A 14,599-nucleotide genomic window follows, 5' to 3' on the forward strand; every position below is an offset into this window, starting at 1 on the left:
AAAACAATGAAGCAGTGCAGTCATCCTCCAAAGCCCACTGTCAACTGGACATAACTTCTTTGCTTCAATTGACTTTGGATCAGGTACTCAGAATCCTGTAAGATATCATCAAGGATTTCTCTTTTCTTTCCTATGACCCTCCTCAGAATATCCTTTTATTTTATTGACAAATTACTGTACAATCAGCTAGACAAATACTACAGGACAAATGAGAACTAGGGAGGAGAAAGTAAATCTGGAGTTTGAAGATCTTTCTGTTAAGTTCATTAAGATTTACACCCCAGTCTGGAAGAGGATTTGAAGGGTATATTTACATTTAAACTCTGAACATCAAGCTCCAGTCCTGACGCACACAACTAAGGACCGAACACTAAACACAAGTGTTTTAAGGGCATGGTCTAAAGACAAAAAAGCTGCAATTGAATGAAGGGAAAAGTGAATCTTTTCATCTATGCTATTTAGGTAAAGGGTAAACTATGTGTTATGACATAACCTTGACTAATATATCCGTATGCAATGTAAAAGGGCTGAGTATGTCTTTCCTCTCATTCCTCTTGCTCCCAGACATGAAATTCCTCTCCTCCTTCCTCTTTGTGCCAGCTCTGACACTTACTAACTACAGAAAAAAAGTGACCAATTTCCTTTTTTCTTTTTTCTGGGTTTATGTATTAAATTAGCACAGTGGAAGAGCCAAAAGATGGCAAAACTGATGAAAAGGGAGAAAATGGGAATGTATGGACAGACAAAGTGAACAGAACAGAATATGTTTATTTCCCTTTTGGACAGAGGTAAACTGTGAGGTTTGTTCAACCATAATAGGTGGTTTAAGAAAGAAACAAAAAATGGAAGTGGAGACTAAGAAATATGAGAGCTACAGCATTTTCAATTTGAAAATGAAAAGAGTAGAAGAGAAAGTACTCAAGCATGAGCAGCTGCCACCTGTAAAGGGTTTCATTAGCATTGCACAAGCCCCCAAGGATGTCTCTCCGCTTCAGGTGCCTCCTGGACCTCAGAGCATAGGGATTCATGTAGCCAGAAGTCAAAGATTCAATTTATGACAAGGCTGCAGTACATAAGAGAAGCTTGAAGACCTCTTCCACCTGAGGATCAGCCTAGGAGGCACTCTATTATAGGTCCCTTCAGAGTTTCCCTTGTCTGAAACTTTCATGAACAAAATGCTCTCTGCCAGGCTGTTACGAGACTTTTAATTACACTTCAATTTTGTTTCCATTAACTACAAGGAACACAGAATCAGCCCCTCAAGGTTTGGAAAGTTATTTGAAAGTGTTGAAAGAAAGAAAGAAACTACAGAAGTGTGAAATCGCACTTTTGTTCCTGAATCGTGGATCTGCTCCTGTGGCATCTTTCCCAAGTGATGTCATAATCAATTTTGTGACATCACAGCTGCAATGGAAAAGTTTATAAAATCTTTATGGAAGGGTTTGATAGAATGTCATGGTTTAGCATAGTGTGGGTTTTTAGTTAAAGAGGGCTCCATCAGCTACAGAAGTGATTCTCTTGCAAAGAGGTGCTTACAGCTTCCTCTATGACCTCACAGAACCAATCAACTGGCTAGTTTGAATATTGGCAACCTTTTAAAGCCACTTAAGAAGCTTCACACGCCTCTGTGATCCCCATTTAAAAACGAACAAAGCCGGGGAAAGCTCTCTTGCTTCCAGCTTTTGGACAGGTAACTGGGAGCCCGCGGCGTGACCCTGCAGGGCTGGGCCGGGCCCTGCTCAGCATGGCCCGGCCGGGTCAGCTGCGGTGGGGCTTGGCTGAGATCTCAGCCGCTCCTGCTCTCTGGACACCCAGCGCAGCTCCCTCAGTGCGGGCTGGGCCCGCCGGGAGACAGCCACCCCGGAGCCATGCGGCCCTGTTCCATCCATGGCCCTGCTCCGTGCAGGCAGCCCCGCGGCTCGGCCAGCCCCACCCAGTGCAGCTGCTGAAATAAAATGCTACACCGAAACAAGCTCCGGCTGCCGCCCGGCAGAAATTAGGGAACCAACAGCAGAAGGCAAAAGTAAGATTAACTCTCTTAGTGCTGTAAGATTCTCCAGAACAGATGAAGCCTGCAGACATCAATCCTCTCCCGAGTCAGAGGAAAGGTGAAGGCATGTGAAGAAAGTACCATAAAGAAACCAAAGTCAGTGAAGAAGGAAGAGCTAAAACCCCGAGAGAGGAGAAAGAGGAGATGCCTCAAGCCTAGAAGCTGAAATTCTGTTGCAATGCTATGGAGGTGAACTATGATATGTCAGAATACCCGTTGTAATTTCATGAAAGCATGGGGGGGGGGGGGGGAGGGTAGAGCGTTCAAACTGCAATCATGAGCAAAAGTACCTGTGCTGAAATATGCAAATGTTGAAGTAGCTGTGATTTGATGAGAAGCTTGAACAGAGAGAGATTAAAGTGATGAAGACCCTTGCTCCCAGGGAAGAAGAAGACCTCTATTCCTAGAGATGAAGATGCTCCCAGAGATAGGTGAAGAGAAGAACCTTTGCTTCTGAAAAGCTCATCCTTAAAATGGTACCCCAGTAGCTCGAGATTGGACCCTCGAAAGCTGTTGTGGGGAAAGCTGTAAGATGAGGGAAGGAACTTTCACACGTGAGCAGAGAACCAACCCGGGCGGCTGTCTCCCTGTGACATTGAAGCGATGAGAGAACTGTTTCTTGTGGAGATGTCTCCCTAGCATGAGTAAGAGAGACTCCTCTCCCTAAGTGAACTGAAAAAGATTATTATAGAGGTGGTAAACTGACTGAAAAAATCTCAAGGGTTGTCTTTTTGCGTTGTCAGTGGGAGAAGGGAGAAAGGTGGGGGGAAGAGAAGTGTTCTGAAGGTTTAGTCTGACTTTTTTCCTTTCTTTTAGGTCTGTTAATAAACTTCTTTATATTCTTTTAAGTTTTGTGCCTGCTTTGCTTTCTCCTAATTCTTATCTCACGGAAGGAAAATAAGTAAGTAATGGATATTTCGAACCAAGCCACTACATAGAAGGATCACTTTATGCAGGGAATAAGCAGCATATATATTTAAACAATTAATGTATATTCATTGTTATGTCCTGTATTAGGAAAAAAAAAAAAAAAAAGAGGAAATTACTACTGATGAGCAGATTTTTTTTCAAGAAATATTCACAGCTGCCACTGTGAGGCAATAGCAGAGTTTAATCTGTGAAAAACACTTTTATTTGTTACTACTGCTCGGCCTGCTTTCATGCGCGTGTGTGTGTTACTGTGGACTGCTAACCTTTATGCATTTCTCACTATAACTGTGGTAAAGTATGACAGGAAAAATAGACGTGGACAAAAGACATGAAACTCCACCCTCTTGACAGAAATGACTAAATAATCAAATTACTAAACATAACCTTACATGACCATGCCAATGTTATGCACGCACCAGTAAACCATGCCCTTAAAACACAAACAAACACGAGACAACAAATAACAGCACATCAAACACCAAACTCCTTCATGAGTTTGCTTATCTGATCCATACAGTTCATTTAAAATATATTACTTCCAAGAAAAAAAAAAAGAGCAAATGAAACTGAGAAAGCAGGCTTCTGTAAACACACATACAAATTCAGTGAGAAATCCTGTGTGTCAAATACCAACTTCTGCAGGGTTTGTGAGAGTACACATCCTAAATTTTTACCTTTGCAACCACAGAACAACTACAAATATTATGCCTGAAGTAATTATAAACCATCTCAAAAGCTAAGAAATATTTCTGCTGTATTTATGCACTTTGAAAATCAGTCTTAGCATATATGTTTTATAAATCTATTATGCATTTTCTACCATTTACTGCGTGACTTTCAGCAGTATATAATAAATTACAGGATAACAGATTTATGTTCCAAACATCCACTTCTCCACAAATGTAATATAACAATTCCTAGAACTTCAGTTTATGTGTATAGATGAATCTGAGCAAGTGGCTTAATTTTGTCAAAATTAAAGACAATGCGATTTGTATTTTTAATCCAATTCTAATACATATATATTTACAGATCATTAAAAAATCCAAATAAAAACGTATGTTTATCCATTTTATGATTTAAAATGTGTGTGCTGAGCTGTGGCTGAGCAAACAGCAGAACTGTCTTTGACAGAAATAGAAATTCCATTATTTCCTACCTTCCAGTGATGATAGTTGCTGTTCAGCTTCCAAATACAACTGAGAAAAGATTGGCCTGGGAACTAAGTTGTTTGAACGGAGAGAGGCCTCAATAGAATTATGCAACACTTCTTCAAACCGTGTTGTCTTGAAATGACCAGCATAAGAATTTCCCATCTTCTCAAAAAAAAAAAAAAAAAAAGAAACAAGAAGACCAAAAAAAAAAAAAAAAGAAAGATATTACAATTTAAGCACTCAGAACTCAATCACTGCATGCTGATGTCAGGCTCAACATTTCTCATGAAAGAGAAATGCTTCATTGTCCACAAAGAAAGGCAAAGGAAAAGAACATTGACTGCAGCAGTCACTGAGCAGATCCTGCTGGTAAATTACAGGAAGTTATCTAAAAGTAACAGCTTTCTGTAATTCAGCAGAAAGGCAGCAAGCTTTGGCACCTTCTTGAAAAAGTGATTAGAAATCTGATTCAAGTAATTCCTTGGTTTATATAGCAATTGAGGAGATGCATTTTCAATAGTCATCAATCTATTGTTAAACAGCCTTTCTGTTTTAAATGATTTGAACAGAATAAATGATCTGGGCAATAGCACAGTTTTGTGTCCTTATCTTTGCATCGTCCTTCATGGCTGAACACTGGCTAAAGTAGTTCAATATATCTTTTAGAGGTGTTGTCTCATAAATAATGTAGCATTGCTGTAACCCAGAGATGGTGAAATATAACTTTTAATTTTCACCCTGAACAGTATTTTTCTTTGTAAAACATGGCTTTTTTTTTTTTTTTTTAGTTAGAATGAAACAGTACCCATCCACACACAATGATATGGCATTTATTTATTTATTTATTAGGACTTTACTTTTAGTGAAACCATGTAATTTATTCATTCTGTCACTGAGCAAGCAGTCTATTTCAGATGAATATTCCATGGACTTAACTGATGCCTACTTTCCACAGGGAACACAATGAACTGGTGTAACCAAAAGCCATGTCAGCTTTCTTTTCTTATTACAAAGTAGCTCTTGCCCTGGGCCCCATGTCCTTTCCCTCCTCAAGTAACTGTGAATAGAAAGCATGAAACGCTTCCTGTTTGTGGCAGTAATTCCTAAACACTGAACAGCCCCTCCTCAGCAATGGCTACTGCTTGGGAAATTAGCCTGTTGGGAAGCATCCTGTAGGAATCAGTAAAGCAAAAGGAAAACCACTGTGAAACCACATACTGCTTGTCATGGAAAAAGGGGTTTGAAAGGAACAACCTACAAATTTGTTGATTTGGATATCTTTTTATGACTTTGTAAAGCATATTTTACATATATAATCATATTTTAGCATATACTTGTTTGTATCATGTTAATACTGTACAGAGAGTGTAGCTAATACTACATAACATTGCTATAATATATATACACAAAATAATAGAACCATTATGAGAACTATAAAACAATGCAGGCAGTATTTAAGAAAATTTGGACTAAAAGAAGGCACTGCTGACGAAATACTCATGTATATACACAAAATCAAACAGAAGTTGCACTGAATACTACTGATGTACCCATTTGGTAAAGGGTAAATGGGAAGCTGGAAAGCCTCTTAGAGATGTTCAGTGCTAATATGGAAGTCAGGATACATCTTCTCTTCCAACATAGAAAGCAAATTACAGTTCCCACACTGATAGGAATCCTCCGGCTCCTTTTAAGTCCTGCTTCCCCCTACACCAAAGGCAGCTAAAGAGAATGAGGAAAGACTGACATCAGTAGTGTCCTTAACCAGCTTTATCAAAGGTATATGCAGGAAACCCCAGGTCAGCTCTGAAATGAATTATATTAAATGCTGTTTCTACACAAAAGCACTAGAAGATGTTTAGTTTTAATTCTAATCCATCCTTCAACCATTATATGACTTGTCTTTGTTACATTGATGTTTTAGAGTTAATGTGACAAGGACAAATTATTACCAAGATACCTGACAGATGCCTGCTTAATTCTTTTCTCTTTTAAATTCTCTCCCATACTATGAACTCTTATTTTCTCCTGTTAGCTTACAGGCATCTACAGGCTCAGGTACCTGTCTCTATCAGGGGCACGTACAATGTGGTGCTATATGACTGATCATGGAAATCTTGAAAGTCCAGACTAAAGACAAATAAAAATGCATGAACATGCTCTCAACATGTTAACATTCAAAGTTACACCTTCAGGAATGGAGAAAGCATTCAGCTATCATCCATTCCATACTCTTTTATATATTGGCTGTTTTATATAAATATAGAACCAAAACTTGAAATATTAAAATAACAGCCAAAAGACTTTTTGTACCTAAAAAATACTCCTGATATAACACAAGGAGAATATCCAAAAGTTTGCCTGCAGTGGCAGAGGGAGGCTGGATTCTATCTGTTCTGAACATGACCATGCAAAGCAGACTCATATACCTGATTTTCAAATTTATTTACTTCTTTCAATGCTTTATTAAAGCAGTGAAAAATAGGAAGTTTTTTAATTAATCCAGAGTAAGACAAAGTATTCCAAGACAACTCAAAAGCAGACAAATAGGCACATGGACTGCTTTATGCAATGAAGGCTTAGTTGCTCTACTGATCACTATCTGGATCTGTGATGAATCAGAAAACACTACAATATTTGTTTATAAACTCTTTTCCAGAGACACAGTCAACTATTGTTCTGTACAGTTTATTAGGAAAACAAATAGAGATACCATTACAGGGATTAAACATGCTTGCTCGGGATTCATAGAGCCCACGAGTGGTCAGAAGAGAAACCCTGTAATTAATCCTGAGGATGTCAGAAACACAGCATCTTGTAAATGTGATTTTACAGATAAATAATCAGTTAAGATTATATGATTTGTGCAAGAGGTAGGTGTTTGAAGCCTTTGCAACACAAGCATGTTTGTTTGTCTGTTAGGCTGCAAATTTAATTTTGTGAATGGGTTGGTAGAATGAAACAAAAATATGCTTTCTGGATTTGTAAGCTCTCATGTACTAGTGTGATCATACAATCAGACTGTAAACACAATCATAAACCTGGGAACCTATTTTGGAAGAGATGATACATATTTTTTACTCACTTTTCATCATCAAACACACACCACTGGAACCAGAAAATGGGCATTAGGTTAGCTTTTTTGCCAGCACCAGTCTCTGCTGTTCAGAGTCCCACTGACTCTCAATTGCAAGAGAAATTACTTCTCCAAAGCAAGCAAGGGACAAACCATTTCCCACTAACTACACAACAGTTGTCATCCACTCTTTTCTTTAGAGCTGCTCAGACTGTGGTACCTGAATTGTCAGTTGCTGACTCCATGGCATCAGGAAGCAAAAACTGAGTCCTATGTTCACACTTCAATGAACTCAGCATTCCCAGCCCTGATTTATGTTTCTCTTGGATACAACTGGGTGCCACAGGCTGAACTTTCAAATGCTTGTGAAATTCCAAGCCATGCACATAGGCAGTGACCAGATCTACTAAAAAAACCCCATACACTGACACAGAAGGTTGGCCCTCGACCTCATGTACTGATAAATCAAAGGGCACCTCCCTATCACATGGTCAGTTTCCATGGAGAGCATGCAGAGCAAAATACTTGCTCATATAAAGAGGAGAAAACAGGCAAAGATCTGGACCTGGAAGAGCTTCATAAAAGCATGATAAAAAGATAAAAACCACTCTGAGCAACTTGGGAGCCTAAGGAAAAATTGCAGATAAAAATGAAGTGGATCAGGCCAATGTTTTAGAAGCCTATGGATAATGATGGCATAGAGAGATGCTTAGTCGAGGCATCTGAAAATATGACTAAAAGTCAGTGTTAAGTCACTGAAGGGAGCATCTTTGAAATTCCAAACAAGGAACTGTCAGCATTTCAGTGGTAAACAGGGACTATGTGATTAAGAAAAACAGGGATCTTTTACAGGGTTTATGTCTGCCATGTATAGAGTCAACTTTAAGTTCAATTGCAGTTGAACTAGCCAGGGTTTAAGAAAACCTGTGATGAACCTGCCCTCCAGTGTTGTGATTCAGATCCCTACCATGAGAGCCATGACAGAAACTGGTCATAGTAAGAGAGGGCGATGGCCAGCAGCAGGAGGACATTCAGTCCCAGCACCCAGATCACAGAGGGGGATCTTGTGCATAGCGGAACAAAGACAGGAACACAGTAGTGACTTCTTAGTTGCAGTGAGGAGCACTAGGGTTTTGTGAAGACTGAAGACCCAGCACAGCAATTCTGGATGAAATTAATCCTACACCTAGGACAGACTGGATATACTAAGGACTTCAGAGCATAGAAAGTAACCCAGGGCTTTTAAGAATTCTCACTGAAATAGACTGATAAAGAAAGTCTACCCTCAGCAGAAACTGAGGAAACTAAAGAGTATATGTGGGCTGTTTATTGACTTAAAAAAAAAATCAAGGTAATTAAGTGGGAAATTAGGAAGATCTGGTTGATCTCTAAGAAATTCAGCCTTAGATACAGGTGGGAATGTTTCATATTAAGTTGCAAGTTTTTTGCATTGCAAAATATAATCAACACTGCTACTTTACTACATTAATCCTTTCATCATTGCTGTACAGCAATGGGTGTTTTCCGGGTTTGAGCAGCCAGCTTTCATATTTTTGAAATAGTTTAACAGAGTAATTTCTATTGTATCATTTCTAGGAGGAGAATAGTTAGATGTTCTCATGCTCTCCAAAAGACTTTGCTATCACTATGACAAAAGGCAGTTTTTTGCTTGCATAGAAAGGATTTGTTTGCAAGGACTATGGATTTAGGTATCTAAAATGCTATCTATTAAAATTTTTCTGTGAGGAGGGAGAAAGCATTTTTTCTTTTTTTTTTTTTTTAATTGCAGGTTAACAATTTGTTAACAGAATAGTACCAGAAAAGTTGTGTGATCTTTTTGCCCTTTGAACATAAGTTATATTCATCCAGTAACACCCAAAATCCATCAATATTTGTAAAGTTCTGTAAAGTCTCTAGTCATTCTTTAAAACTGTATTAAAACCATCAGTCTAAGAAGAAAGAAATCTTAGGGCAGTGACTTGTATGAAAATATAACTGTAAGAAGAAAAATAAATTTGATTCTCTTCAATGGCAGTGACACATCCTGCAAAATCCTCCCCGTTGATTCAGTCCAGCCATGAAATATCACAATTTACTCTTTTATTCCCACTAAGCTATCTGCAATTACAGTGTTTTCTCTAGTTTTGGATTTGGAAGAATAAATTATTTTTAATTTCCTACATTAATGTGTATCATGTGTAAAAGTGATACTGTGTGGTATCTATTTCCCACAGGTTACAAAAAATCTATTCCTACAAGTTATATAAAATTCTTGATTCAGGAGAACTAAAGACACTGTGATATTAAACCCCTGCAAGAGCCAGTATAGTATTATATGTTATGTATTTACTACTAGCCTCAAAATAAGGTTACTCCATCCAAAGTGACCTTTGGGAACAGTCACTGGTTCATCATGACTCCTGGGAACTACTGCTGAGAGTAAGTATAAGCACCAGAGCTATGCCAAGACATTACAACAGAAAATTGATTTCTGGCACACAGAAATTTTTCCTTCAATTGTTTCATTTACTAATACAGCTGTAGCCCATATGGGCAAAGACAAATTAAAAATTATTCTTCCAGAAATCAACCTAGTTGTCCATGTACCATAAAATTATCACTTGTAGAAGTAATTTACAAAGCCTTTTCTCTCGGTACAAAACCACCTAAAGGCATTGGAAAGAGGTGGATTATTGCCAATTTCTGAGAAAAATATTAATTTCTGGGAGTCAAATCTGTTTCTTCACACTATTCTGCCAGAATGACTTGGAGTAAGAGAGGAAAAAAAGGGCTCAGATGTTTATGATATATGATATAAACTGATGTTTATGATATAATACTGGAGCGTGCAAAACATTGCCTCATTTGAGATCACTTCCAGACCAACATTTTACCAAAATGATTTTCACCAAAATCTTCAAGAAGGGTTTGGTTTTCTTCTGTTGTTAGTCTTACCCCAAAAGAGAAATTTTCAAGCTTCAAAAGATGCTGAGAAATGAAATTGCAATCCTCTGCTGAGCTTAACTCTACCATATCAACAAGAATAAAATCAGTAGTCACTTATGATTTGCTGATTGAAATCCACTTCTTTAGGGAAGTAATTTATTCCTCAGCAGTAAAGTTGACAGATGAATGACAAGTCTCTAGTCACTCTGTGTTTCATATATGACTAAAGTTCGACAGTTCAGTAGACCCCATTTGGCCCATTACACTTTAAATGCAACATAAAACCTTTAAATAAAACCACAGTTACCTTTGCCAGAAATTCTAGCTCATTCTCTGTTACCAGATCTTAGAACTTCTATATATCTTGTAGACTTATATGAGAACTGTTGTCTAAATACCAGTCCAGATTCAACTTAATGGTTTCCAAAAAATTTGGGAAGTAGCTCATGATGAAACATAGAGACTCTGATTAAGGTTGATGGCAGGTCACAGAGAACTTAATCCTTCCACCTTTACACAGCCAAGAACAATTGTGCTGCTGTTTCCACAAAATGAATATACTGTAAGAAAACTACTTAGATCTCTCTATCACTTCTTTTTATCTTCTGTTTGCTTTTAATTTTTATTTGAGGTCTTCTTTTGATTTTGAAAATCAGGCTGACTGTAAGCAGGGATTTTCTCCTGCATCAACAGTGAGATTATTTCCTCCCCTGACTCATGTTTCCAACACGATGTTGGAAAAAGAGTGCAGATCGGAAGGTGTTGAGCTTTATTTTTTGGCAACTGTAGATTTCAAGTCAAATTCCTTGTATTAATCACTGAAATCAGTTCTCTCACTCACTGCAGAAGTAAATAACTGGGAAATGTCTTTATTCTAAGGAGATTGCTGCAGAGATTAATATGGACACTTTTGCAATGAAATTCAATATAGGAAAATTCCCCCACCTACTGAAAAATCAAGCCCATTTCTTAACTGATAAATATAAAAAGGGATGAAAACAAACTTAAACAAATCAATGTTAAACCACCTCAATAAAAACACTGTTAAAACACTTTTGCTTTCTTTTTTTCTCAAGCAGAAAATAAATCAAAATTTTTAATGGATCATTCTTATTATGGATTTATTTCACATCCATTTTGGCCACATTAAAGACAATTTCATCTAAAAACAAGTGTTTTCTTATTTTTTGCTGAAATTTTTCAACTGCAAAATCAATAAGCAACACTTCTGAGTGTTCATTTTTTCAATTAAAATGCTACAATTCATGCATGGAACAATAGCAAAAATAGCAAATGAATATTTTCTACATAAAAAGCAAAAATAATTTCCCGATATGTCTGCAAAGAAAAAAAAAATTAAACTTCTCATACAAATTCAACTTCACATTGAACCAAAAAAAAAGAAAAAAGGTTGATGAAATCCAGAGCAATCTAAGTTGTCATAAACACATTAAAATATATAGCTATGCTGAGAGATCTGGACTAAGGCATGTTGGCAACTTAGTGAGAAGGAATCTAAGCTGTGACAGCCTACACTGTAGTTTTCTGGGGAAACAGAAAACTCCTATTGCAATCAGATTCATTTAATTAATTATGGATGAAAGATTGTTTTGGTTTTAAGACACAGTTTGGTCTTCCTTTATGACTACAGAAAATATAAGCTTCCTTCACCCTTGTAACTTGTATGCCTACTCTCAAACAGGAACTGAATTTTTCTGAGACATTTAAAGCACTGTTTTGTGTTAAAATGACACTATATTTTAATTTATTATAATATAGAAAAAAAAAAAGCCAAAGTTCAAATGGCTCAGAGCAGAAAATCTTTTGTTAAAAGCCATATATTGGATTACTATTCAAGTTTTAAAAAATCATAATCATAAGCACTGTTGGGACTGATGCCTGATAAAAATATGTATCTGCAAAAAAAAATTCAGAAGAAATCTTTACTTAAGACTTTTTCAAGGTGACTTAGAATCTATTATTAACCTATTTTAATTTTCACTGGAAATCTATTTTAGACATAATGATGACATTGATTTTCATTTATTTGCTTTTTGTTTTAGCATGAACCTTCCTTTCAACCACTTGTCATTCCTTAATATCCAGACAACTGGGCCAAGGAGCCACTTGATAAAAATAAATGTGAGCTGGGTGATAGTCCAGTGTTGCACTAATAGTGCAGACTGAGCCTAATATATGATATGTCAATAAATACATTAGGCAATGGCACTTCAACCTGTAAATGCTTTCACATTCCTCTCCACAGGAAACAATGTACTCTGATGCAGATTTCCTTGATTTTCCTGCAGGATCTCATAAACTTAGCAGGTTTTACTGAAGAGAAAATCCCTTATCAGCAGCTTCCAGCATAGAGCAGCTGATACGCTTTACTATTTCTCCAGCACAGAACCCTGACCCTATGGCTGGTGAGGCAGCACTGCCTTGGCTCCCATTTGGCTTTTGTGTGTCGCTTTGATCAGCTCCTGGCTTTGGATGAAAGCAATTCTTTCAGTGGCCACCTTCAAACTCTCTTAAAAAAAAAAAAAGAATTGCATACATAAAACCAATTGAACTTGTTAAGGGGCAGGAAAAAGCCAAGTAGAGGGAGGAGAAAGGGAGGGAAGGAGGTGCCACAAATCAGGGCTAGGAAGCAATGATCAAAGTGGTGACTGGAAAATTAGTAAAAAATATCCCCAAGTTGTACATGTCTGGAGCATTCCCATAAGTACAAAGACTCTCTCACTATTACCTACGAAGGAGACACAACTCTCTTTCCAAGAATTGTCTCAGACATCTCCTCTGTACCTTTGCGTACAGCCACTCAAGATGTCAGAGTAAAGCAGTAGGGAGCAGATTGGCACGTTGGGAGAGAAATGATCTTGAAATGCATGTTTTCTAAAGAAAGTTCTAAGAAATCCAAACTTGGGGCACAGTACTCTTTCTTCTGGGTACCCATGCTAGAGAGTGTTTCCAAGAATCTTTTCTGAATCCAAAAGGAGTATACAAAGAGTAATGCTGTACTGATGGTACAGGTTAGCTTTTAGAGCCATCCTCAGAACCAGACTTCTGTTTTTCCTTACACCAAATCTCCAGACTCATTCCTACCCCTACCCCTCCAGGCTCACCCCTGGAAGCAGTGCAGCAGAGGTCTGTGGGGCAGACACATGCACACACAGAGACCAGGATATATAGCTTAAACACACTGTGGAGCGGTCTGTCAAGGCAGCAGAGGCAGAGCCAGTGCCTGTGGCAGTTCTCCAAGGATACACACAGAGTGCACAAGTTCAGAGGCTTCGCCTCATTCACAGCAAACGGCCTCACTGCTTGAAAGACAGCTTCACTGATTTCTACTAGCAGAGCACATTCCACTGTTATCTGGGTCATATTTTCCATCTAATGAACAAAGAGTGGACACAAATACAATGGGAGCAGTCTAAAATGTCCCTCACCATCTGTGGATAGCAAATACATCTGTAGATGAGTGTATCACATTACAAAATAGATCTGAACCTCAGGGTTTACTCAATCAGGTGATCAACTGCACATGTATTATATGTTGAAAATACATAAAATAAGAAACATTCACAAATATGCCATCCAAAGCATTAATCAAATATCTATTTAATTCATTTAAGAAACTGAACTTAGCAGTTTTAGATCTGAATTGTCTATTTTGAGAGTTTAAAAATTCAACTTGTCTGAATTTTTAGTATTTCGAATTTTTCCTAAGAGGAGATCACTTGACACAAGGGCAGAAAACAAGAGACAGAAAATGCAGACAAATTAATATATTTTAAACATGAATATTAGCTGTAAAATGTCTCACAAATATTAGACTTGAACAGGAACGAATATAAGACAGTGTGAGTATGTTATGATATATTAATATTTTTTATTAAACATAAACAGTATTTTTCAGCATGGAAATAATGCAATAAAAAATATACTGTACCGTACTGAAAGCATGTGCTCCTCAGTGACTTCCAGTAAATGACTCCTGAAGTTTCATATCCTGATTGCAGTGCTGAATACCTCACACCTGTGGTAACTGCCAGTGATTATGTCTTTGTGGAGGTTTCTTTTTGTTTCATTTAGAAGAGTCTGCTGCTTAGCAAATTGGTGAGCACACTTAAGGCTCCTGAGTCAGCACTGTGCGCAACTGAACAACTCAGTCGGGTCACCATGACATGAACGCTTTGCTTTCCTGTCACAGTAAAGCACAAGAAGGTTTCAAAGCTATTTATTCTGCAGCTATGGCAAAAACAATGAGACCACAATATACCCTGGCAAGCTGTTTTCTAATTTGTGTGCTGGCTATAGTACATGATAAATGGTCTGACTTTATGTCTTATTAATACAAAAGTGCGATGCTGGGTCATGATGCTCCCAGCCAGGCACACAAGAATCTATCAGTCTGAAACATTATTAAGATCAACAGTTTTG

General features: G+C 37.7%; 1 protein-coding gene across 3 annotated transcripts in view; it reads right to left on the minus strand.

Annotated features, from left to right (window-relative positions):
• Nucleotides 1-14,599, minus strand: part of GREB1 (growth regulating estrogen receptor binding 1) — a 90,268-nt gene that overhangs the window by 52,625 nt on the left and 23,044 nt on the right. For 2 of the 3 annotated variants that reach the window (XM_048299371.1, XM_048299373.1), the window contains exons 2-3: nucleotides 14,109-14,355; nucleotides 4,140-4,296 (exon numbers count right to left, since the gene is read on the minus strand). In XM_048299371.1, the coding sequence (XP_048155328.1) occupies nucleotides 4,140-4,296 (157 nt within the window). In that variant the 5' untranslated portion in view covers nucleotides 14,109-14,355. The remainder of the gene's footprint in view (nucleotides 1-4,139; nucleotides 4,297-14,108; nucleotides 14,356-14,599) is intronic. The other variant, XM_048299372.1, reaches the window with a different exon arrangement.

This window comes from Corvus hawaiiensis, chromosome 3 (genome assembly GCF_020740725.1).
Source record: "Corvus hawaiiensis isolate bCorHaw1 chromosome 3, bCorHaw1.pri.cur, whole genome shotgun sequence".
NCBI classification, from domain to species: domain Eukaryota; kingdom Metazoa; phylum Chordata; class Aves; order Passeriformes; family Corvidae; genus Corvus; species Corvus hawaiiensis.